The sequence below is a fragment of the Mirounga leonina genome, unplaced genomic scaffold (assembly GCF_011800145.1).
Source record: "Mirounga leonina isolate KUSES-001 unplaced genomic scaffold, KU_Mleo_1.0 Mir_125, whole genome shotgun sequence".
Classification (NCBI taxonomy): Eukaryota; Metazoa; Chordata; class Mammalia; order Carnivora; family Phocidae; genus Mirounga; species Mirounga leonina.
The window spans coordinates 67,501,127-67,528,111 of NW_023270305.1; the positions used below are offsets into that span (position 1 = coordinate 67,501,127).

The 26,985-nt window shown below is 41.7% G+C and overlaps 2 protein-coding genes across 2 annotated transcripts in view; one reads left to right on the plus strand and one right to left on the minus strand.

The window, feature by feature from the left end:
- Positions 1-15,689, minus strand: part of LOC118008187 — an 88,700-nt gene extending 73,011 nt beyond the window's left edge. The window contains exons 1-2 of the transcript XR_004678607.1: positions 15,264-15,689; positions 11,137-11,232 (exon numbers count right to left, since the gene is read on the minus strand). The gene's annotated coding sequence lies outside the window, so the exon portion shown is untranslated. The remainder of the gene's footprint in view (positions 1-11,136; positions 11,233-15,263) is intronic.
- A 311-nt stretch (positions 15,690-16,000) lies between these two features.
- The window catches only part of LRPPRC (leucine rich pentatricopeptide repeat containing), a 106,660-nt gene continuing 95,675 nt past the window's right edge, over positions 16,001-26,985 (plus strand). The window contains exon 1 of the mRNA XM_035001663.1: positions 16,001-16,193. Within this exon, the coding sequence (XP_034857554.1) occupies positions 16,045-16,193 (149 nt within the window). The 5' untranslated portion in view covers positions 16,001-16,044. The remainder of the gene's footprint in view (positions 16,194-26,985) is intronic.

Sequence of the window (26,985 nt, forward strand, 5' to 3'; positions counted from 1 at the left end):
TACTTTTAGTTGTCCCTCCTCTCCAAATTCCTTCAGAACTTATTATTTGACAAATGTGGCATTTCATCTTGAACCATAGCATATTTGGAAGGGAATCTCAACTTTAATTGTCACAATGCAGTACAATGGAAAGGGCATGTGTTTTAGTATTAGACAACTCTCGATTTCAATTCTAGTTCCTCCATTCCCTAGCTTAAGTGAGGTAGTTCGTCTTTCAGAGCCTCACTTCTCTAACTATAAAGAATAATCTTTACCCTACATAAAATTATACCTGCAATAAATTATTTGGCACACAATAGGCTCTTAATAAATAAGTTTTTGCTCTCTTCCTCTTCCCCCACTGTAGCCTTCATACCATCTACCACATGTTAAACACATGGTAAATGTGTCTATACTGAAATGCATACAAAATTCAGCTTGTCTACCCAAATGTGCTGTAGATCCACCTGCAAAAATTGGCCATCTCTGATCAAGCACATTTTGGGCAGAGAAGTGTCCACAAAGCCTGGGAGCACAAACGTAAGAGAGACCATTTGAAGAAGATGTTGAAATACTTGGCTCTTGAAATGGTTTTGATGATGGCTAATTTTGTGTGTCAACTTGAGTGGGCTAAGGTCTGCTCAGATAGCTGGTAAAACATTTCTGGATGTGTCTGTGTGGGTGTTTCCCAAAGAGGTTAGCATTTCAATCAGTAGCCTGAGTAAAGAAGATAGACGCCACCAATGTGGGCATCATTCAATCCACTGAGGGCCTGAAAGAACAAAAAGGTAGAAGGGTGCATTTGCTCTCTACCTGAGCTGGGGCATCCACCTTCTCCTGCCCTTGGACATCAGAGTTCCTGGTTCTTAAGCCTTTGGACTTGGACCAGCACTTACACCATCAGCCTCCCGATTCTTCGGTCTTTGGACTGAGATTAGGATTGGCTTCCATGGTTCTCATGCCTTCAGATTTAGACTGAATTACACTATCAGTTTTCTGGGTTCTCCATCTTGCCTGCTTGACAACAGCTTTTGGGACTATCGGACCTCCATTATCCCATAAGCCAATTCCTATAATAAATCTCCTCTTACATATATCTGTATATATATCTCATTGGCTCTGTTTCTCTGAAGAACTCTAATACAGTAATATTCTCAGTCAGGGCCTGATGAATGAGTACAAATACTGCGAAGCCATTCACAGACATGGGCACTGGCAAAGAATACAAGTGGATGTGGAGCTCTGACTCCTGAACAACCAGCACCCCAAACTCTTTAAAATTCAAAGTACAGTGTTGGAGAAATTTCCACTCTCTACGGCATGCCAAATTTTGACATTTTCCCCAGACATTTTTTTATTTTCTATTATCAGAAAGGGCAGAATTTCTTCTGAAAAGGAGAAGAAGATACACAGAATATCGGTTTTAAGTGTTATTTTTGTTCTTGAAAAGGCTTCTCATAGACTTTAAAAGAAAGCTTTTTTCCTTCAGAGATTTATTTTGATAGAATTATCTGAGCCTTGTCAGGAAGAACAAAATTTTGTGAGCCTACCATACCAGTAAAATGCCAAATTACATGCTGTAAGTTTTTTGTTTTATTATCTCTGGGTCCAGTCAAAGAGTGAAAAGATTTTGAATCCAGAACTATTAGCATTTGGAAACAAAAGAGTCTTCACCGCAGCCCGCTCCCCCAGGGCCTGCTTCCCCAGCCCTTCAGGCTCCATCCCTCAGGAGGGAAGAGGCCGTACCTCCTTCTCCTCCACCAAGCATGTCTCTTCTGGAGAGTCAAGGAGTTTACAAACAGGATCAATTTCCTCAGCAACCTCTTTCACAAGCTTAAAGCCAGCTTTACAATGAGCTCCAGAACATCAGCACACACACACTCATACACCCCCTACAAAATAACATTTTACCAAGGGCATGAAGTCCTTGCTGGTCCATCCCAGACCCAGAGAAGTGCCAGTATGCAGTGAAAGAGCTTCAACTTTAAAATGGGACACACCTGAATGTGAATCCTGGTTCTACTACTGTCCAGCTCTGCTACTTTGGGCAAATACCTAACCTCTCTGAGCCTCAGTTTCTTCCTGGGTAAAGAGGAGATAGTAATATCTATGTTGAGGGGTTACGGTTCAAAAATTAAATATGTAAAATACTGAACACACTGGCTTGCCTGTAGTACAAGCTCAATAAATGATATGCTGTTACTATAGAGCGAAAGCTGGAACTACAACACCTGAGAGACAAGCTTTAGGTGTTGGAGACATCAGAGGAAGGCCACTGGGATGCAAAGAAGCACCAAGAGAGAGCCAGTTGGTAGGGCTGGAGAAAGGAGCAAGGTCCATGTCATGTAGGATCTCATGCAACCACGGTAAGGACTCGAGTTTTCTTCAAAGGGTGACGGAAAAGCCATAAAGGGTTTTGACTAGGGGAATAAAATGATTAGATTTGTTTTAAAAATATGACTTTGGCTGCTGTGTGGAAAACAGACTGCAGCTGAACAGTTAGGAGGCTATTCTAATAGTTCAGGTGAGAGCTGATGGTGGAGGGAGGTGATGGTGCAGGTGGCAAGAACTGAAGTGCAGTATGCCTTGATGGTGGAGTTGACAGTGCTCATCAATGGCTGGATGTATGGAGAGGGGAGGGAAAATGTGATTTTTAGGTTTTTCCTCTAAGGAATTAGGAGAATAGACTAGCCATGAATAAGACCAGGAAGACAGTGGGAGAAAAAGTTGGGGTCAGAGATTTCTATTAAATTTCTACCTTTTTTTTTTTTCCTTTTTAAAGTAGGCTCCATGCCCAGCGTGAAGCCCAGTGCAGAGCTTGAACTCACGACCCTGAGATCAAGACCTGAGCTGAGATCAAGAGTCGGACACTTCACCGGCTGAGCCACCCAGGTGCCCCTTCTATTAGATTTCTGTCCAAATGGGAATTGGTGGAGGAGACAGGAATTTGGGTGTCATCATCATAGAGGTGGTATATAAAGCCATGAGACTAGAGGAGATTCCCAAGGCAGAGAGAGAAGGAACCTAAGGACTGAGGCCATGTTACTGCAATGTTTAGAGGTTGGAAAAAGGGGGAAATCCAGTAAAATAGAGTTTGGAGGACTATTCACCTCTGGATTTGGCAACACAAAATATTGGTAAAATGTGGTTTTGGGTTACCACAAAAGCCTGATTCAAGAGTGAATGGAAACCGGGGTGCCTGGCTGGCTCAGTCAATAGAGCATCCAACTCTTGATTTTGGGGTCATGAATTCGGTTGGGTATAGAGATCAGTTAAATAAATAAAACTTAAAAAAAAAAAAAAGAGTGAATGGGAACTGATGAAGTTGAGGAAAGACCAGTATAGACAACTCTAGCAGGAATTTTATTATAAAGAGGAAAAAACCAGGGAGTTGCTGGAAGGAAAAATAGATCCTGGAGGTTTTTTTTAAGATGGAAAATATATCAGAATGCTTGCTGATGGGGATCATTCAGCAGACATGGGAACTTAATGGTGCAGGAGAAAGAAGGGAGAATTTCAGGAGTGAAGTCCTTGAGGAGGTAAGAGGAAATGAGATCTGAATATAAGTGGGAGGATTAACCTTAGACAGACACAATGGATCATAAGAGGAAAGAAGGCCAAGTTCATGGGCACAGATGCAAGAGGCTGGTAGAATAATTGTCTTTCATATTCCAGAACAGAGCCTGGGCCAGGGCACATTACTGGATCCTATATCGGAAAGGGTGGCATTCTGTTATACCAAGAGATTTCACAGCACAATATAGGAGAAAGTTAATTTTATTTTCCTCCTGGTTCCCTCCCATCGACCCCTCCTGCCGTCTCTGTGGCTTTTCTAACCAGACTCCAGCATGGACACTGCATGCTAATGAGACAATACTTGGTCCAATCCCAGGCACTTGTTTCTGAATAATTAATCTGGCACTTTACCAGCACCTACGAGCCTCGCTTTTTCTGATGACTAAATAAAAGGCCAAGGCTCTTAACAAACATCAACTAGCTCTTCGGTATGGTTTGCCTCCATGTCATATGAACACACCAGGAAGTCTGGACCGATCTGATGAAAGGAGAACAGCCTCCCCGTTTTGGCTCTCCACCAAACCATAGCTCAGACAGCAGGGGTTCAGCTTAGTCACTCCAGGGAGATGACGGAGGATAGGATATCCTGACAATTCTGACCCCTCACACCCATTTCAAGCATCACCTGGGACCCTCTGGCTTTCCTGAGTCCCCTCCAAGCATTCAAGTGCCTTGTTTTGTTTGCTTTCTGGCAATTCTCATGTCTCCCTCCGCTCCATCCTATAGTCTTATGTTTCTCCTGAATGTGAATGTGATCAACATCAGCTTAAGTTCCCCAGATGGCATGACACGAGCCCAACATTCAAAATAAAAGAAAGTCTCCTCCCTACTGAAAATGAAACAAAAACAAAAACAAAACCATAACAGGTTTCTCTCAGCTCACGTTTCAAAATGGCCAAGCAGAAGCCCCACTTTTTAGACGAGCTTTGTGACTTAGCGATGACTGAAAGAAAGAAGGGCATGAGGATTGGTTAGCAACGGGTTTCTGTGACTCCTGCTGGGGCTGTAGAGCTTTGCTGAATTCACAAGGGGCATCTGAGGCACTGAGATGGCAGAGATTGTTGTGGCAGAAGCAACTGGAAAATGTCCGGAGACTGAAACACAGACAGATTAACATCACCCCGATGGACACTAATGACTTGCACTTCGAAATGCCAGAGGCTCATACTGCCAGATAAGACAAGGGAAAAAACACATTTCTTGTCTCCAAAGACCTTAGATCTTTCCAAACTCTGCAGGCAAATGCAGCCATTGTGAATTTCTTGCAGCTGGGCAGCCCCTTCGTGCCGCTAGGGGAGTCATTGCCAGAGTAGTAAAGCTGAATAAAACAATCACTGAAAACCTCCCAGAGGTTGTTAGTAATGATTCCATTTATAATTCAATGTATTCAAGCCTGCAGCATTCCCAAATACCAAGCTAATTTTAGTGGTACTAGGTAAACCACTCTTTCCCCTTGACATTCACAAGCTCAACAAATGGGTTTCTAAACAAGTTTTATGATTTACCATCGACAGATAATTAGAATGTCTTTTCAATCACTGGCATCTGGATAAAGTAATTTTGTCCCAGCATGGGCATTTCTAGGAAGCAAACAAAAGTCAAGGAGGAAAGAGCTCGCTGGAAGCATGCTCAAAAGGAAAAATTTTCAAGACCTGCTCTCAGCTGCAGGAAGGGAATGCTCCCACACCAATTTGATTAGCAAAAGAAACGTGGGCTTTGAGTATTGAAGATCAACAAAAGGATATCCGATGTGACTGAAGGAAAGGAGTTTCTGGTTAAACATCTAAAACTGCAAAAGGGCAGGAACTAATAAAATGTAATGTCAGTCTCAAGAATTCAGTGCTAAATGCATCTAAAATTCACAAGTAAGCAGGTTTCTAAAGTCAGTTTACCACTTCCGAATCTGGTCAGCAAATAATGGTGCTCCATACCATGTGCTACAGGCAAGGGAAGAGAGAAAACTGGACCTGAGTTCTTAGTCAATCCTTTTTTTCTTTTTAAAGTAGGCTCCACAATCAACATGGACATGGAGCTTGAACTCATGACCCTGAGATCAAGAATTGCATGCTCTACTGACTGAGCCAGCCAGGAGCCCCACTCAGTAAGTTTCTGATATGGTTGAGAAGGCAAGAGTAACAGGACAAAGGGAGGATAGAATTTGATGCAAATTGTGTGATGCTGATTTTAAGTTGAGTATCAGAAGTTCAGAAATGAGAGAAACTAGTGTTGGCTGGGGTGGAATAGTTCCTGGGAGGCAGAAGACCCCAAATGAATCCAAACATTTCTCCCCCGAGCCTGCCTGCAATTGTCACTATTATTGCCATGAAAGGCATTATTTTAAAGCAGTACAGGGTAGTGGTTAAATAACTGGCTTTGGAACTTAGCCTTTCTGTGCCTCAGTTTCCTCATTTTAAAAATGTAGTTGGTAACAGAATCCACATAATAGAACCATTATGAACGTGAAATGAGTTAAGTGATGTAATTCACTCAATATATTTATAGTTCGGTATGCCTCAGAATCACCTGAGAAGTTTATGTAAAATATGTAGGTCGTGGGGCACCTGGGTGGCTCAGTTGGTTGAGCGACTGCCTTCGGCTCAGGTCATGATCCTGGAGTCCCGGGATCGAGTCCCATATCGGGCTCCCTGCTCAGCAGGGGGTCTGCTTCTCCCTCTGCCCTCTTCCCTCTCGTGCTGTCTCTCATTCTCTCTCAAAAAAAAAAAAAAAATATGTAGGTCATGGGATCAGTAGAAGTTGAAGAAACTACGCCCCCTAGAGCACCTAATTCTACCTGGGGAGGTGGTAGCGTGTAGTGTAGAATTTGAGACTTTCTTTGAAAGTCTTCTTTCCAAGCCACTTGGCCAGTAGGTCATTCCACCTCTGCTCTAGGGTATTTCTCCTCAACCTCTTGCACTATTAGGCTGTGGAATATTTTTGGTGTGTTAGTTTCAACTTGGAGTACATCTGATTTAAGAAAAAAAAAATTCAGTCATCCTTGATTTGTTCCTTTTTTGAAACTTTGGAGGATAGCTTGGTTATATTTTACTCTTTTGGCATTTTCAGTGCATTATTTTTTTTTTAAATGTAATGAATTTATAATCAACAAAATGATAAAGGAAATAATGAGAACACAGAGAATGAATTAAAACACTTAAATAATAATAAAAAAGAATAAACACTCATCATGTTTAGAGGAAGCATGCTATTAAAGAATAGTGATCCTATCCAAACTCAACATTAAGGAGGGCCTTTTATTAGTGCAACAGCAAAAACCCCTCAAATTAGCTTAAGTACGAAGGCGATTTGTTGGCCCAAATAACTGGGAACTCCAGGGGTAAATTTGTCTTCAAGCACAACTGGATACAGAAACACCAATGAAGTCATGAGGCCTCTCTTCAGTCCTTGGCTCTGCTTCTCTACACATCCTCATTCTCTACCAAATACAGGTGTCTTCATGGGGCAGGAAGAATGGCTCCCAGCAATTACTGATTCACATGTTCATGGCTGATGACTCTGGGATTACATATCTCCCCTACTAGCCACAGTTAGTAAAAGTCAATGAATTATGTCAATTGCCTTACTTTGGGTCCCCAAAACAATCACTCTAACCAAAAGGATGGGATTGTCTCATAGTCTAGGCCTGGGTCATATGCTGATCCAGTGACCAGAAGTGGGGGATGGTATAAGAAATCAAAAGTATGTATGTTTGGGAAATACTGTAGACCAACCCAAAACAAAATGCTGACTAAAAATCCTTCTAACATGCAGTAATAAACACGTATCTTTCTTCCAATATATAATTCATTTTAAAAAAAGATTTATTTATTTTAGAGAGAGAGTGCCCGTGGTGGGGAGGGATAAAGGGAGAGGGAGAGAGAGCCCGAAGCAGATTCTGCACTGAGTGGAGTCTGACACGGGGTTCTATCTCACCACACTGAGATCATGACCTGAACAGAAACCAAGAGTCAGACACTCAACCAATTGCACCACCCAGGTGCCTCCCCATACATAATTCAAAAAATGCTTTAATCTAACATAACTCAACTGTCCCAGCCTCGATTGAAAACATACCGCTCACCCTTCAGTGGGAGACAACCTAAAGACACACATCGTTTCTATATCCTGCTTTGTGTAACATATTTCCAGGCCACTTGCATATCTCCCAAACAGGCCTGGAAAGCAAGATGGGTAGCCAAGAACAAGAGCCATATCGGTGTCTTTGCAACTTAATGCAATGGAAAATCCATATATTCTTTACTTAGCCCAAGTAAATGCTATTAATCTCTCTCTCCAAACTGAACTGAAATTATTGAAAAGCAAGTTGCATAAAGGTGTCCAACTTCTTTTTAAAAAGTTTTATTTATTTAAGTAATCTCTTCACTCAATGTGGGGCCTGAACTCAGCACCCAAGATCAAGAGTTGTACAGTCTTCTGACTGAGCCAGCCAGGAGCCCCCAAAGTGTCCAACTTTTATTTTTTTTTTTTTTTAAAGATTTTTTATTTATTTATTTGAGAGAGAGAGAATGAGAGACAGAGAGCATGAGAGGGAGGAGGGTCAGAGGGAGAAGCAGGCTCCCCGCCGAGCAGGGAGCCCGATGCGGGACTCGATCCCGGGACTCCAGGATCATGACCTGAGCCAAAGGCAGTCGCTCAACCAACTGAGCCACCCAGGCGCCCATTTTTTTTTCCCCCCAACTTTTAAAATGTAAATTATTTTTCAATCCTTAGAGAGATACAAGCTATAACAAAACCTCCACATTATCTATTGCTCTAAGAAAATTAAATACATTTTCTAGTTCCTTAAAAACAATACAAACAGGGGCGCCTGGGTGGCTCAGTTGTTAAGCATCTGCCTTCAGTTCAGGCCATGATCCTAGGGTCCTGGGATCGAGCCCCGCATCGGGCTCCCTGCTCGGCGGGAAGCCTGCTTCTCCCTCTCCCACTCCCCCTGCTTGTGTTCCCTCTCTCACTGTGTCTCTCTCTGTCAAATAAATAAATAAAATCTTTAAAAAAAAAAAACAAAAAACTCCAATTAACCAGGAAATTTAAAAGACCCATGACACATTTTAGGAATTAATAATGACTGTTAATAAAGATTTCTTAAAGTTTATGCTTGGCTGTTGCAAGGATTATAACTGGTTTCTGTCTTGAAGTTCACTGAAATGCCAATTATGTTTGACTCCTTTTCTGTATTGATTTATGCAGACACTATCTTCCCTGTGGGAAACACATAAACTTTCAGCCTTCACACATGGCAACACTGGGAAAATATCAGCAACAACCCCTTGTTGCCAGTGCTGGTTACTTTCTTATAGTAAATGACCCTGCATCTGTCTTCCTGGTTTGTGTGCTCATGAAGGAATTATTATTTGACAGAAGTGTTGCTGAAGGGTGTAACAATGACAAATTGACCTCTACTTATAATGAGAATCTGGGGGCTGTGTGCAAATAAAGGTCTAGGCAGAATATTTTTTGAATAATTGAGAATTACACACATGAATAAATTTGGATATGAAAAATGTAGTCACAGATGGAGAAAGCCCTTGATTCATCAGACAAGTGCCTTAAGAGAAAATACAATCATAACTAAACATTAAATCTGCTGCTTAAAATATATTAAAGCTTTTAAGCAAAACAGGCTTTTAAACTCAAGGCAATCACTTGGTTCTTTGCTCCCACTATTTTGAATGTATTTGTGTGAAAATTGGAGGAGACTCCAAAAAGGCCAACAAACAATTATGAATGATCAGTACTATTTTCTGATTCTTTGTGATCCACCATAAGTTGTTATGAGGTTAAAAAAAAAAAAAAAAGGTTAATTGACCAAAGTAAAAAGAGATTAATGTCCACTGGGGTGTTGAGTACCATACTTTCAGCTCAAATTTTGAACATAAATGTTTCCTTAAAAAAAAAAAAAAAAAACAACCAACAAGACACCACGACAGCCACTCTGGAAAACAGTATGGAGGTTCCTCAAAAAGTAAAAATAGAGCTACCCTATGACCCAGCAATTGCACTACTAGGTATTTATCTAAAGTATACAAACATAGTGATTCGAAGGGGCACCTGCACCCCAATGTTTGTAGTAGCAATATCCATAATAGCCAAAATATGGAAAGAGCCCAGATGTCCACTGACAGATGAATGAATAAAGAAGATGTGGTATATATACCACATTCATCTGTGTGTGTGTATATATATATATACACACATACATATATATAATAAATTATTACATATATATAATAGAATATTACTGAGCCACCAAAAAGAATGAAATCTTGCCATTTGCAACGACGTGGATGGAACTAGAGGGTATTAGGCTAAGCGAAATAAGTCAGAAGAAGAAAAATACCATATGATTTCACTTATATGTGGAATTCAAGAAACGAAACAGATGAACATTGGGGAAGGGAAGGAAAAATGAGACAAAAATTGAGAGGGAGGCAAACCATAAGAGACATTGAACTCTAAGAAACAAACTGAGGGTTGCTGGATGGGAGGTGGGTGGGGACATGCGATAATTGGGTGATGGACATTAAGGAGGGAACGTGATGTAATGAACACTGGGTATTATATGTAACTGATCAATCACCAAATTCTACCTTTGAAACTAATTTAAAAAAAACTTAAAAAAAAACCCCCATGACTTTGGGTTTTGTTTTTTTTTGACCACCACTTTGATCTTAAATGAAAGTCTTTGTCTTAAGATTGTAATAGCTATAATCTCAGATATTTCATATTACATGTAAAATTATTTAAAAAATGATTTAGGAACAACGGTAAGTTTTGATGTTAGAACAACTAGTTGCTGAAGAAGTCAATCAACCCTGTCGCTCCTATGAACAGGTCTCCAGCTCCCCTAGGTACTTTTGCCCGCTGGGTGCTGTTTACTTTGCATTTACATTGACATGAATGAGTACAGTTCTTTTCAAACTTCTAGTCATGCTACACTGAGTATCGTGAAATCAAAATACAATCAGCATTTCAGGTTTTTCTTTATGAACATTCATATACATACAAAAGTAGAAAGAATAGTAAAATCACCCATATTCCATGATTATCAAGATATTATCACATACTTTCTTGCATCACCACACAGCCCATTGTCACACCTAAAAAAGTGAGCCATAATTCCTGGTATCATGCAATACATCTCAGGTGTCTAAAAAATGTTTTCTTACAACTCGTTTGTTTGAATTAGGATCAATCAGCATTTTATTTTTTTTAAAAGATTCTATTAAATTTGAGAGAGACTGTGTGCGTGAGAGAGCATGAGCAGGGGGAGGGGCAGAGGGAGAGGGAGAAGCAGGCTCCCTGCTAGCAGGGAGCAGGGAGCCCCACATGGGAATCGATCCCAGGACCCCGGGGATCACAACCTGAGCTGAAGGCAGAGGCTCAACCCACTGAGACACCCAGGCGCCCCTGGATCAATCAGCATTAAAAAAAAAAAAAAAAGTGAAATAGAAGAATAGATTACTGCCTATCATGGGCATAACATGTAGGAAGGCTCGTTACTGTTTTATGACATTTCTTTTTATATGTGTGTATTTGTGTCATTTATAAAATGTATTTTCTTACCACTGGTCACAGAAACAGAAGCGTGAAAGCCACTGGTTTAGTGATCTTCTCCTCTATTCCATAGGCTCTGGGCAGATTTCAGTGTCCAAACACATTCTGCAGTTTAAGGAAGGATATATGTACATGAAGGAGAGCTCTGTATCTTTGCTCCTGCTGTTCCCTCTGCCTAGAACTCCCCTCGCTACCATGCCTACTATCTCATGTCTTCCCTAGCCTCCAAGGGCTGAAGGGTCATGGAACCTTTTTCTGTTCTCCTGCCCAGCTGTCACTTGGTTTGCCTCTTCTTTGTTGCTCTTATCACACTGCCTTTGGTAATGGTTATCTGGATACAATATATGTTTTATACTACTGTATAAATTAAGCTCATTAAGTGTATCATGTATAACTTCTTTGCCCTGAGATGTAACTTGCTCTATGCTTTGCTTATGCTAAGCACTTAACAACTGAATAAACTGAATTGGGAGTTTGACACACTAGCTATAGGTTATTAGGCAGTGTCAAAAAAAAAAAAAAAAATCAGACTCCAAGGAGAAACTGGAGAAGAACCCAAATTCATGAGGTTAGACTAAATCATGAAAAGTAGCAACAACAATAATGGTAGCTACATCATTTTTCAGAGTTTCTTATGTGCCTGGTACTGTAAGAACTTCACTTATTTTATCTAATATTCCCAAAAAATCCTGGGAGGAAGGGTATCACCAGCGTTACACATAAGAAAACCAAGTAGTTAAGTACTTTTGCAGAGTCTAGCATCTAAAAGTTGTCCTTCCTAATAAGATTCTATTCAGAGGCTATGGGACTCCCAATTTTTTCACCAACATTTGAATCCACTTCAGAGTTCAGAATAAACTAAGAGAGAAACCGAGGATGATCAACTTGGACTTCTCTTCCACTTTGTCACAGCTTCTGCAGTCTAAAGAAATTGGAGGATTTGGAAGTCTGAACTGAAAAACAAGCAAACACCACTATTTCCCTCTTATACACATGCACAAAACACACACACGCACACACACACACACATGCACTTTGCATGTGTTAACTATTCATTCTTCAGACCACAACCTAATGATCCTTTCCCTGGGAATCTTTTTGACTCCGAGGTGAGGTACATACTTTCTAATGGAAACATGTCTCTTTCCCTCAGAACCTGTTTCAGTGTGTAACTTATTTAATGTGATTATTTGATTAATATCTGCCTTGTCCTCTGGGATACAAGCTCCATAACAATAAGGACCACTTCTGTTTTTGTTCATCATAGTTTTCCTAGCACTTAACTTGCTGCCTGGCAGATTTTAGGTGTTCAATAAATAGTGCATGCGTTTATGAGTGAATAAATGAATGAATAATTAGACAAATTTCATCAGTCGTTGTTTCATACTTTAAGAGGAAGCCTGGTACAGCAACATAGAGAATGTTGGTTAGGGATGAAGGGTTTCAGGGATAGAAACAATTAGGAGAACATCCACTCATTCTCACCACTACCTCTCCCAGCTTGTTGCATCTGTAACCATAGACCTAATCTTTCCTTCTGTGACAATGGCTGGACTGTCTAGATCCTTACCTAAAGTCAAGCCCTTCATTTTTTACTGGACCCTATTCCTCTTGCCTCCTCGATGTACTCATTCTCTCTCATGCATTATCAAATTTTCACTTCCTACTGCAGCCCTATCCAACAGAATTTTCTATGATGATGGAAATGTTCTCTGTCCATGCTGTTCAATATGGTAGCTACTAGCCACTTGTGGCTATTGAGTACTTGAAATGTTGTTGGTTAATCACCGAGGAACTAAATTTTTAAAAGTTTAAATTAACTTAAATAGTTACATACAGATGATTTCTTTCTTTTTTTTTTTTTTTAAAGATTTTATTTATTTATTTGAGAGAGAGAGAATGAGAGACAGAGAGCACGAGAGGGAAGAGGGCAGAGGGAGAAGCAGACCCCCTGTCGAGCAAGGAGCCCGATGCGGGACTCAATCCCGGGACTCCAGGATCATGACCCGAGTCGAAGGCAGTCGCTTAACCAACTGAGCCACCCAGGCGCCCTACAGATGATTTCCATCAGCAACAAACATGCTATTATTTCTTCCATCTTAAAAAATAATTCACCTCCCTCGACTTCACACCCCTTCTAGATACCACCCCTTTCTCTGCTCCCTCCTTCAAAGTATATTCCTCAAAATGTTTGTCTACACTCCCTGTATCCACTTTCCCTTCCTTCATGTACTCTTTAACTTAACTTCAGTCTATCTTTTGACTCAAGAGGTCACCATAATGTTACTCAGCATCACCACGGACCTCTGTGTTGCCAAATCCTATGGTCAATGTTGAGTGCTCATTTTACCAGAACGAACAGCAGCATTTTATATGGTTCATAACTCCCTTCTTGAAAGACTTGCCACTCTGTTACTTGGGATCTCACCTTTCTCTCTCTCAGGTCTCCTCTTACCTCTCTGGCTATTCTTTCTTAGCTTCCTGTGCTGGATTTTCATCTTTACATCCTCTAAATACTGAAATGTCACAACCCTCAGTCCTTAAACCTCATCTCTCCTCTATATTTCCTTCCTTGGTGCTTTCATCCATTTCCATGGCTGCAATTATTAGGTATAGGCTGCAGACGCCCACATGTATCTCTTGCTCTGAACTCCAGACTTGCACGTCTTAGAGCAACCCCCCTACTGAAACCTGATATTTGGATGTCCAACAGGCACCTCAAGCTTCATATTCCATAAGATCACTTTTTTTAAAAAAAAGATTTTATTTATTTATTTGACAGAGAGATAGAGAGCACAAGTAAGCAGAGTGGCAGAGGGAGAAGCAGGCTCTCCACTGAGCAGGAAGCCGGGCGTGGGGCTTGATCCCAGGACCCCAGGATCATGACCTGAGCCAAAGGCAGCCGCTTAACCAACTGAGCCACCCAGGCGCCCCACCATAAGATCACTTTTGATTCACCTTTTAAATCTGCTCTTCCCTCAATCTTTCCCATTTTAATCAGTGCCACCTCCATCTTTCTAAATGCTCAGGCCCCAGGATGTTTGGAAACATCCTTGACTCATATGCCACAGCCAATCTATCAGCAATTCCCTCTTTGTCCTACTATTTAAATAAAGCGAGAACCTGACCCTTTCCCATCATCTTACCTGTACACCCCCCAGTTCAAGCCACTACCATGGCTAGCCTAGATTATTGCAAGAGACTCCTGACTGGTCTCCCTACTTTTATTTACCTTTATTCTCTTAAAATCACCTCTCTCAACAACAGCCAGTGATCCTTTAAAAATGTAAATAGATTCCTATCACAGCAAAACACCAAGCTTTCCAATGGTTTCCCATCTCTTTCTAAATAAAAATCAAAATCCTTACAGCAGCCTATAATAATCTGCATAATCTGGCCCCCAACTACCTCAGACCTCCAGGTAGGCCCACTCTCCCCTCCCAGACTTCCTCTTTCCTCTAATCCACATGGTCCTCCTTGCTGTTCTTTGAAGGGGCTGAACATGCCACCTTCAATCTCTTTATCCTGATTTATCTTACATGACAGTTCTTATCTGTCTTCCCAAACTAAACTTTGGAGCCCTTAATCAGACTCCAGACTCGCCCTGTTTTGTCTTCTGCTGGATTCCCATCTCAAACAGTGCCTGGTACTGAATAGGTGTTCAATAAATCAGTGTTGAGTGAGTGAATTAATAAATTATACTACTAATGCCTAGTAGTATAACCCAGCATAAATCATTTAACGTTTTGTGGATCTCATTTTCCTCATCTCTCAAAGGAGAGACAAACTAGATAATCTCAAAATGCTCCTTTACTCAGTAAACATTTAACGCAACCTACTGTGTGCTTGGCACTGGGTAGGTGCTTCAGCTACAAAAAATGGTCACAGACCCTGCTGTCCAGGAGCTGGATAAGGAGTGGATAAACAGCCACATGGGGAACTACCATAGAGGGCTTCCAGAGAAAACTTCTGAGTGTTCACCTGGCAATGGGTAGGATACACCTAGGCGAAGAGGGAGAACCGGCTTCCCACGTGTGTACTGGGAACCCTTCCAGACTATAAACCTTGAGAAGGCAAGGGCCTCCGGTTTTCTCCCCAGATTTGGCTCCAGACTCGTATTCCTATCGTTATCTTACCTCTGATGCTGGTGCATTTACTGAACGAAGAAGCGGGGTGGGAGTTGGGGAAGATAATGAATTCAGTTCCAGCTTTAAAACTATATGATCTTGGTTAGCATCCACCTATGTCATAAAGCGAGGCACAGCTTATGGACTTAGGCTTGGACCTACGTATTGTCTTACACTGTTCTCAAGCCCCCGGAACACAAATCACATCCTCTATAACCTTGGAGGCCCCTGGCACAGTGCAAAGGTCCTCAACGTTTTTTCAGTCCCACACGTCTCAGAGCTTTCCTATCAGGACGTTCCCATCGGCGCGGCAACTTCGGCGCTGAGCTGATACCGCTAAACGCCTGCGACAACATCCGCGCACGCCCGCGAATCGTCCCACACGCTGGGACCTTCATAGTCGGCTCTTCCCGAGCGTTCCCGGGTGTCCTTGCTAGTTGGCCCCCCGCAAGCCCCTGCGCTAAGCTGGGAGGAGTCGACCTCTGCTGACTCTACCAACTGAAAAGTGCAGGGGTGGAGGCACTGAGCATGCTGAGGCCAAGGCTAGAAAACGAAAAGAGAAGCACTCTCAAATAATCAGTCACGTCACATTATTATTGGCACATCGTACGGGGCTCCTGTGTCCTCAGAGAAATCTGTTTGTCTATCTTCTAAGCTAAAACAACGCGTGGCTCCCCCTACGTCTGGCGCGCACGGCCTTTGGTCTCTCCCGCGCCGGGCGACCCCGCCGTCACGTGCTCCCCCTGTCCTTCTCGCCGAGCGTGCATCCTGCCGTAGGGACGGCTGAGCCATGGCAGCCCTGCTGAGACCAGCCCGCTGGCTCCTCCGAGCCGGGACGACCCCGCGCCTTCCGCTCTCCCTGCGCCTCCTTGCAGGCGGCCTAAGCCGGCCGCACGCCGCCCCTTGTCTGCCCGCCGCCCGCGCCGGGCCCGTCGCCGGGTGAGTGCCCAGGCTCTACCCTTTGCCCGTCTGCAGCGCGGGCGTCCCCCGGGGTCGTGATGCTGGCGGGGGCCGGGCCCGCCTGTCTCTCTCCGTGCCCTCTTCGCCACCCTGGGGCCAAATGTCCCGGGGTCTGGGACCCCGCTCCCCAGTGGGGGTTTTCGGGTGACAGGGTCAGTCGACTTCAGAAGGTCATGGCCGTGTGCTAGGTTTGCTTCCGGCTTGGATTGTGCGCTAATGGTACTGGGTCTTCCTGTCCTCGGGCTACGGGCGACCTGTTAAGCTGGGCGGCGGGGGAACGGAGGGAGGCTTTGAAGACTGCTGCTGGGATCGGGTGTTACTCTTCTCCTTAGGATTGACCGGCTTGGATGCTGTCCCACGGGCGAACATTATCGGTGATCAGTAACCAGCTAGAACTTAGATTTTGAGAAGTGTATATCTTGGGGGTGGGAAGGATAGGTTGGGAATTTGGGGTGAGCTAGGGATAGTTTAGAGAGGGACGTTTAATTGTGATCAGCTTGGGCTTTTGCCTGCATTTTCTGGAGTGGAGTTTTCCTCGATATTTACAAGGGTGCGGTATGGGTTGGGAATTGTCACAGTAGGGCTCTGTGTCAATGAGTGAATAAGTGAACACGTGCAAGGCATTTCGTGGGGATATAAGGATGCTAAGGGATCCGTGGTGTCAAATGTGTGAATAAATGCTTTCATGGATTGAGGTTTATCGGGAGATAGGTCTGGCATAGACTTGAAGAGAGGATAAGGAAGTTTGATGAAAAAGTATTAGAGTAGTATTCTGACCATTTGAGAAGGGGAGATTGGCACTGAGGTTTTAGAATTGGAGAAAAACTGAGTTTGAAATACTGTTAATAAAGGTACTTTGGGAGACAACTTAAGACTAAGAGCTAAGGATTTACCATTGGACAAGTTACTTAACATTTCTAGGCCTTAGTTTCTTTAGTTAGATGCAGTGGTAATAGAGTTGGTAGTACTGCATGGGATTATCTATAAAAAGCACTTAGCCTAAGGCCTGGTACCTAGTAAGTGCTTTATTAGTTATAATAATAGTAAGAATTATGATTACATGGATCTTTGTGGAGCAGCCTGGAAACCTACTCTCTGCATAAAATTATATGGAGGAAACGTTTTATGACTTCTTAACAACTCAGTTACAGATTTTTGGAACGTAGCCTACTTGTAACTTACAGCCTGCCTGGATTTTGTTATTAGGGCTGAACAGTTAACCTTCAGGAGCCATGCTTCTGCTTCCTCAGAAAGCATTTCTCTGCTTTCAAAGACTTTATTTTGAGAAAGTTGTGCCAGTTACTCTTATTTTTTTTAGTCCTTAACTATCCCTGTGAGGCCAGAGGAGGGTCGATGGTATCTTTCATCTTCACTTTTGCATTTGAGGAAAACAATACAACAGAATCTAATAGAAAGGGTATTGGTCTGGGTGTGCATCAGACCTGGATTCCATTTACTTGTTACATAATCTTACCTAACCTCTTTGATCCTCAGTTTCATGTTTTGTAAAGTAGAGGTAACAAGGCCTTTCTCCCTTCTTTGCAAAGCTGATTTCTTGTCATTCAGGATTCAACTTAAATGCTGTTTCTTCAGAGAAGCCTTATCTTGGCACTCAATCTAAAAACTACCCTATTTTAATCATGCTATGTCTAACTTGTCTGATATTAATCTGCTTTTTTTGTTGTTTATTTTCTTAGTAGAAAAAGTGAATTGCATAAGAGCAGGACTTTGTCTTGCTCACCACTGTGTGCTCAGCTCATAACAAGCAGTGAAGGAGTATTGCCTCTTTCTCTTGCACTCTTAACAGTCCGTTTATGCAGTCTCCTGTCCCACAGCCTGCAAGCCTGCCCAGCTCTTTCCCACCTGAAAAACAAACCCTTGGGCGCCTGGGTGGCTCAGATGGTTAAGCGTCTGCCTTCGGCTCAGGTCATGATCCCAGAGTCCTGGGATCGAGTCCCGCATCGGGCTCCCTGCTCCTTGGGAACCTGCTTCTCCCTCTGCCTCTCTCCATCTCTGTCTCTTACGAATAAATAAATAAAATCTTAAAAAAAAAAAAAAAAAAAAAAAAAACCCTTTCCTAGAACTCTGGACTTATCTCTAGATGCTTACCAGATTCCCTTCCCCTGTCCCTATTCCTGTCTCCTTTACTTCCTCACTTGGTGTTCACTCTTCGACCGACTGCAATCACACTACTGGCAAAAGCCATCGTCGTTTTATTTATTAATTTTTTATTGTATATATTTTATTTATTTATTTTTTAAGTACATTTCACATTCAGTGTGGTGCCCAACACAGGGCTTGAACTCGCGACTCTAAGATCAAGACCTGAACTGAGATCGAGAGTCAGTTGCTTAACTGAGCCACCCAGGCGCCCCTATTTTATATTTTTAAATTACAAAACTCATGTTCCTTGAGGAGCAATTGCAAAATACAGAGGGAATAGCAATAAATTAAAAATCATCCTTAGGTGCCTTGCTAGCTCAGTGGGTGGAGTGTGTGGCTCTTGATCTCGGAGCTATGAGTTCGAGCCCCACTTTGGGTGTAGAGATTATTTAAAAATAAAATCTTGGGGCGCCTGGGTGGCTCAGTCATTAAGTGTCTGCCTTTGGCTCAGGTCATGATCTCAGGGTCCTGGGATCGAGCCCTGCATCGGGCTCCCTGCTCAGCGGGAAGCCTGCTTCTCCCTCTCCCACTACCCCTGCTGGTGTTCCCTCTCCCGCTGTCTCTCTGTCAAATAAATAAAATCTTTAAAATAAAATAAAATAAAATCTTAAATAGATAGATAAATAAAACAAAAAAATTACTCTTAATTCTATCACCCAGAGAAAGCCATTGAGATATATGTGTCCTTTGTGTGTGGATATTTGTGTGTGTTTGTATATATATATAATTATGTATGTATAGATGAAAGTTTCATTTAATTTTTCCAAGGGACCTCTTAATTACCAAATCCACTTTTTAAAAAATTTTTTTAAATTTTTTTTAAAAGATTTTATTTATTCATTTGAGACACGGAGATACAGAGAGCGAGAGAGCATTAGCAGGGAGAGAGGCATCACCATCTGAGCCACCCAGGTGCCCCCCAAATCCACTTTTAAGGCCTTGACCTCTGGCATGTTATTCTGTCTCCTATTTCTCCCTTCATGAGACCCTTTGCTTGGCATTGATGACACCAGTCTTTCATGATTCTCATCTCTTTAGGATTTTTCTCATTTGCTTTGTTGCTTCCTTTTTCTTCTGTTCATTTCTTAAATGCTGATGTGTTAGGGGGAGTTTGTCTTTAGTTCTTATGCTTTTTCATTCACTGTGGGTGAGTTCATCCATTTTCAAGGCATCAACCCCTTCCTACCTATCTGATAACGGCATTATTTCTCTTTCTGGTTATAGACCATTTACTAGACACCTCCACTGGTTGAACTACAGGTGCTTCAAACCCATCACATCTCAAATTGGACTCATCTTTCCTCTCAAATCTGTTCCTTTTGTGTTCCGTGTTTTAGTAAATGCTGCCATTTCTGTCTGCTTCCTAGAGATTTCTCATTCTTATTTCATTGACACCTGACCCGACTCACCTCCTATGTATTGATTACACAAATGATTAGGTTCTGCTAGATTTACTCCATCTGGAATGAATCCCCTCTAATTCCTCTAAGCCTCATGTTATTCCCTAGTCTCCTTGAGACTGCCATACCTTCATGTCATTTTCCTACTTAGATACTCTGATGGCTTGCATTAGTTCCAGGATAAGGTGCTTCATGATCTGGAGATGGCTGTGGAGCCTCACTTACGAGTTCCCTTCCATGGCATCCTGTGTTCTAGCTGTACCAGACTACTTCTGAGTCCTCTATAGCAGGGCTTTTTAATGAGCATAAGAAATCCTTGGGGATGCTGTCAAAATGTAGATTCTGATTTTGTAGGTCTAGACAGGGGAACTGAGATTCTGCATTTCTAACAAGCCCCCAGATGGTAAGGGTACTATTGGTCCAAGGCTCTGAGGGGCCATGTTGCACATCTCTTTGCCTTTGAACGTGGTGTTCACTCTTGGGATGTGTCGCCCCTTCCCCCTATTCACGTGTTCCTTTTCTCTGTTAAATCTTGATTGCTTCTCCCATTTGACCACTCCTCTTTTGTGCTTTCTCTCAGATCCTGAATCACTAAGCATCCATTAGCATGATTACATATGTACCAAACAGCACTCCAGACCTGGCTGTAAGTTCCTTGAAGGCAGTGATTTTGTCTTATTCTTTTTGCCTCCCCTGGTGTCTGACTGTGGCACATAGTAGGTGTCAAATATTTTTTGAGTAGATGAGTGAAAATCTTAGACGTTGAGGAAGGAATATTGTGACATGCAAAGACATTTGAAGTGATATTTAATCCATGCCTGTAGTGTAGTGAACCTCCACAAATTCCACCCCAATTTTGATTTCCAAGAATGTCCTGTGAAAGACAGATGAGCATTATTGAGTGAAATTTTAGAATTTATTAATTCGTTTTCAAAATTGAAACACCAGAAAGTATATACTTTTTTTTTTCCTTAAAGATTTTTTATTTATTTATTTGACAGAGAGAGACAAAGTGAGAGAAGGAGCACAAGCAGGGGGAGTGGGAGAAGCAGGCTTCCTGCTGAGCAGGGAGCCCGATGTGGGACTCGATCCCAGGAGCCTGGGATCATGACCTGAGCCGAAGGCAGACGCTTAACCATTTGAGCCACCCAGGCGCCCGAAAGTATATACTTCTATATTCTTTAGTCTTGCTCCTCATTTCCCATTTCAGTGCTTTTTTCTTTTTTTTAAACAAATTTTTCTTTAAAACCAGCTCTTCCCTTATCCTTTGTGGGGAGTTTAAAGGCCAAACACTGTTGCTTTGCCCCAGACTCCTTTTTTCCTAACACTTCTGGATCAGAAGCTGCTTATATTTTCTTGTGAGGGTTTTCAGACTTCTGTGCTTCAGAAGAAAGATAAGCTTTGAATTAAATCTGTTTGGAAGTGGATCTAGATTGATGATTGGCTTAAGGGTGAAGAGCACATACTGCCCTATGACAGAATGATGTGACTTCTGCGGTTGGAAGGAAAGAAAACTTTCCCTTGTTTATTTCTTAATAAGAAAAAAAATCTTCTCAGCAAATATTAAGAGTCTGTCTGGGTCCTTTGGAGGTAACGATTCAGCTCTGGTTTCTGTGTGTATAAATTTATCAGTTACAGAGGACTGTAATAGGCACATGTACGACTCCTGTATGCTGTTCATAAAAGGAATGTAATACTGTGGTTTTTCAGAGAGAAGAGCAGTCACATTTGTTTGTGGTAGGGGCTCACTTGAGTTTAAGAGGACATATGGTAATGAGTAGTCAGACTGTTCCAGGGGAGGATAAGAGCATGGAGAGACTTGGAGACCATACTTTCATCCTGTGTGTCTCTGTGGGGTTGGGTGTAGTGGAAGTTGATACTGCAAAGGCCAGGTGATTCCTTCTAGCTATTAAGGTTGATTAGAAGTTGGTCAGCCATTGGAGGGTTTTGAGAAGTACAAGTCTTGACAAAGTTTACATAGACTGTAGGAGAGATAAAGGCTGGGGATGGAAAGACCAGTAGGAACAGATTTATACTACAGATGAGGGCTAATAGGACCTCAGCTAGGTGGTGCAGAACTGAAAACAAACAAAAACACTCCCTTTTCTTATTGAGAGGGAGTGAACAGAAGGTTGGTCAGCATGTTGGCAGAATAGATTTGGAGATGAGGATAAATAGTAGTACCTTCAGATTAGATCTTTACCATTTTCAAGTTGTTTGTATGAATACATCACACATGTATTTCATCTTCTGTGGGTTGATATTACAAATTAGGAAACAAGCTTAGAAGAGTGAAGTAATTTCTCTGGGATCTCCAGTTGGGGATTTAACTATAGACACTGATGCCCAGTTTTGAAGTGTTTTGAATATATTGTGCTTTAGGTATTGAAGGGATTACTTACGGACATAAAGACATTTTTTAAAAAAGTGATATGAGACATTATAAATTTAGAAATTAAAGACTGTCACAAGTAAGTAAGCACATAAGATCTGAGAATGTAAACTCTGGAAGGGATCTTTAGAGTAAATCTTGTCCATCCCACTTTCGCTTCATAGATTCTAAAGAGTCTTGTTCCATATCACATCATAGGTCCCAACCTGGGTAACTGTTCATCACTTCCTGTCATAGCTGAGACAAAGGAGACATACCTATGGACTGGAGGAGCCTGAGTGAGGTGGAGGGGATGTCTGGATAGATGGAAAGGAATTGGTGTTTGAAGCCAGGAGACTTTTAAGTGTAGAAGAGTTGCCAAGTGGCTTTTTTAGTCTAAGATTTTGTGACTTACCATAAAGCATTAAGCTGTGTTCGGGGGATAGCTTAACTGGACAAGACTTTTTGGAGAATTGAGGTCTTTTGAAATAGTTGAGTGAGGAAGTTCATTGAGACAGCTTTGCAAAAGATTTTTTAAAAGATCACTCAGCAGGGCGCCTGGGTGGCTCAGTTGGTTAAGCGACTGCCTTCGGCTCAGGTCATGATCCTGGAGTCCCTGGCTCGAGTCCCACATCGGGCTCCCTGCTCGGCAGGGAGTCTGCTTTTCCCTCTGACCCTCCCCCCTCTCATGTGCTCTCTCTCATTCTCTCTCTCTCAAATAAATAAATAAAATCTTTAAAAAAAAAAAAGATCACTCAGCAGACTCTTATTGAGTGCCTTCTATAATAAGAGCTATTTATTGAGCACTGTTGGTTAGGAATCTCATGTATTTTTTTCTTAAGTGATCTTTACAAGGTAGGTATTTCTCTTCAGATGAAAGAACTAATGCTTAGAAAGACCAGATACTTTTACCAGAGTCACATAGTTGTCAAATAAGCATAGCTTAGATTTGAATAGCTCTTTAAAAATAAGTCTTGTGCTTTCTGCTAATACATTTTTAAAATTTTTTATTGTTATGTTAATCTCCATATATTATGTTTTTGATGTAGTGTTCCATGATTCATTGTTTGTCTGCTAATACATTTTTTTTTTTAAAGATTTTATTTATTTATTTGACAGAGAGAGAGACAACGAGAGAGAGAACACAAGCAGGGGGAGTGGGAGAGGGAGAAGCAGGCTTCCCGCTGAGCAGGGAGCCCGATGCGGGGCTCGATCCTAGGACCGTGGGATCATGACCTGAGCCAAAGGCAGACGCTTAACGACTGAGCCACCCAGGCGCCCCTGCTAATACATTTTTAAAAGAAGAAGATGCTCTAGGAAATGTGCAGTTAATATTTATTATGCTCACTTTGCCAGGTCCTCTATGTACACTTTCTGTGTTGCTTAGACTTTGGGCATTTGTGTACTGCCCTCAGATTTTTTTGTCCAATCTGAGTACTACTGAAACTATTATTTATAGTTAACGTTTTTCTTAATATAGGTTTTAGATTTAAACTGACATTATTATAACTTAATTTTATCTTAAGCAAAAATATTAGTAAAATAAAGAGCTTGATGTGATAGTTATTTTTAAATATTAATTAGAATAGATAAAACTACTGAAATGAAAAATTTTTGTTTAAATACTATCTAAAACCATCTTGCCTAGCAGAAGGGTGATATTTTTGGAAACCCTGCAGTATCTCAGTTAATCTTTATGAGGTAAATACTGTTAACTCCCAGATTTTACAGGGTTAGAGTTGCAGTAACTCGGCCACGTCACACATCTTATAAATGGCACAGCCTGGAGTCAGGTTGGTCTGTAGGACTCAGGCTCATGCTCTTAAAGCTCAGAGCTCCTGTGTTTCTACCATGCCATGGAGCCTTCTGTTTTTGTCTCTAAGATTGTGCTTGTCAAGTGTTCATGAAGATGATGCATAATAGAGTAGGATGTATACGGAGGGTTAAGTAAGCCTCTCTAGGGCACTTGTACATGAACTTTTTGAATTAACAAACTGTATTGGTGAGTCTTGATAGGCTGGGGGCCTTGGTGATAGGTGTTTCTTTCCCATCTCCACCACCCACTCTGATATAAGCTTCCCTCAGCCTTTTACCTGTTACTACTGCAATAGTTTCCTCAGTGGTATCTCTGTCTTAATTCTTGCTGCCCTCTAATTTACTCTTCACCCCTGAGCTAGACTAATCTTTCCAAAACAGAAATCGATCTTGCCACAACCCCTGCTTGTAAATCGTCAGTGGGGATCTGGTACAGTTCTGTACCTTGATTACAATCTGTACCGTTCATAAAGTGCAGACTCTTTATTGTCTCAATACTCCATGACCTAGCCCACTCACTAGCCCAGTCTTCCTTTTCAGCCTCATCCCGTCTGTGTCGCTCACTTGCTTGGCCTGCTGACTGTGTCGCTCACTTGCTTGGCCTGCTGACTGTGTCGCTCACCTGCTTGGCCTGCTGACTGTTGTGGCTCGCTTGGAATACTCCCCCTCTGTTGTGTACGGCTGCTGCTTTTCATCCTCAGCTAAAAAATCAGTGGAGGCTTTCCATTCTCTAGTCTCACCCTCCCAGGCCAGGTTTAATTAAGACCTAACCCTAACTCTGTGTGGCTCAGTTGGTTAAGCGTCTGACTCTTGACTTTGGCTCAGGTCATGGTCCCAGGATCTTGGGATCAAGCCCCAAGACATGCTCTGTGGGAAGTCTGATTGAGATTCTTTCCCTTTCCCTCTGACATCCCCCCCCCCCACCCGCATGCATGTGTGTGTTCTCTCTCTGTCTCTCTCTCAAATAAATAAATCTTAAAAAAATAAATAAAAGGCATTATTGGGGCACCTGCCTGGCTCAGTCAGTAGAGCATAGAACTCTTGATCTCAGGGTTGTGAGTTAAAGTCTCACACTGGGCGTGGAGCATACTTTAAATAAATAAAAGGAGGCATTATCTTTTTGAATTTTTAACATGTTAAAACTTAAGTGGAGTCGGTGTATGTATACAAACGTTTTAAAAAGAATTACATACCATGACCAAGTTGGATTTATTCCAGGCATGCGAAGCTGACCCAACATTTGAAAATCAGTCCTTGTAATCACACATATCAACAGGCTAAAGAAAACTCAAGTGGAATAGTTAAAATGAGAGATGGGTGAGAACTTGAGATAAGTTTGAGATCCCCATTGCCTGCAAAATAAGCTGGGAGAACAGCTTTATGGACATCAGTCTTGTATTTTATGGACATGTCATAAAATCCAAATGCCTTACTTATCAGCCATTGTTGGCTTTCCATTCTATAGTCTTACCCTCCCAGTCCAGGTTTAATTTTTATCACTTCCATTGTGAACCCCCTATTGCAGCCAGGTTAGTTTCCTTGATGCCCTTCTGCCACGTTGAGCTCATTTCAGGAGACTACCCAAGTACAGATCCGGGACCTGTCCTCCTGCTTATTCTAGCTTTTACTGTGATTTTGGGCAAGTTGCTTCAGTTTTCTTATCAATAAAATGAAGATTATGGTAATAATTTTTTGTTACCTAGCATGTGTCATTAAATGCATAATAAACATCAATTACTGGTTATACCTATTCTATCACATATCTGTATCCTCTTTTTTTTTTTTTTTAATTCTGGGAGCTCCAAAGTGTTAGATGCTAGAGTGACTCATAATAGCAACGAAGATAACATGGAAGGGAGAGTTTGAGAACATGTGTGATTAGTTTGGTGTACATTTGAAGTTAAAAAAGAACGACTAATACTTCAATAAAAAGTTTATTTGAAAAAATAATCAGCAAGAATACCCAAAACATAAGAAGAACTCTTACAACTCAACAAGAAGAAAACTTAAAAAAAAAAAAAGAAGAAAAGAAAAAGGAAGATGTAATGGTCCAATTGAAAAATGAACAGAAGGTCTGGACAGTTAACCAAGGACATAAAGGAGGCAAATAAGCATATGAAAAGATGTTTAACATCATATGTCATTAGGGAGTTGCAGATTAAAACAACAATTAGATACCACTACATATCTGTTAGAATGATTGACATCCAAAACACCTGCAGCACCAAATGCTGGTGAGGATGTGGGGCCCTGGGGAGCTCTCAAGTCATTGCTGGTGGGAACGCAGAGTGGTACAGCCATTTTGGAAGACAGTAAGGTGGCCTCTTACAAAGCTAAATAAACATTAGCTTACCATATAATACAGCAGTCACACTCCTAGATGTTTACCTAAATGAATCGAAAATTTACGTCCAAGCAAAAGTCTGCACACACATTTCTTTAGATGCTTTATTCAGATTTGCCCAAATTGGAAACAGCCAGTATGTCTATCCTTCCTTCAGTAGGTGAGTGGATAAACAAATGATGGTAAACCTGTGAAATGGAATATTATTCAGCACTAAAAAGAAATGCGTTATCAAGTCACAAAAGGACATGGAGGAACCTTAAATGTATTTTGCCAGGTGGAAGAAGCCAGTTTGAAAAAGGCTCTATGCTGTGTGAGTCCAACTTTAAGACATTTTGGAAAAGGCAAAACTATAGAGGAGGAGAAAGATGGTTGCCAGGGGTTTAGGAGGATGGGAGAAGGGATGAATAGGCGGAGCACAGGGCATTTTTAGGGCAGTGAAACTATTCTGTGACTGCTGTAATGCTTGTCACACATTTGTCAAAACCCATAGGTATGTACATATACAGAGTGAACCCTGTTGTACAGGCTGTAATGTATCATGATTGGTTCATCGTTTGTAACACATGTACCACAGTAATGCAAGATATAAATAGGGGAAACTGGGTGGAGGGAGAAGAGGATATACAGGAACTCTGTACTCACTGCACAGTTTTTCTGTAAACCTAAAAACGCCTT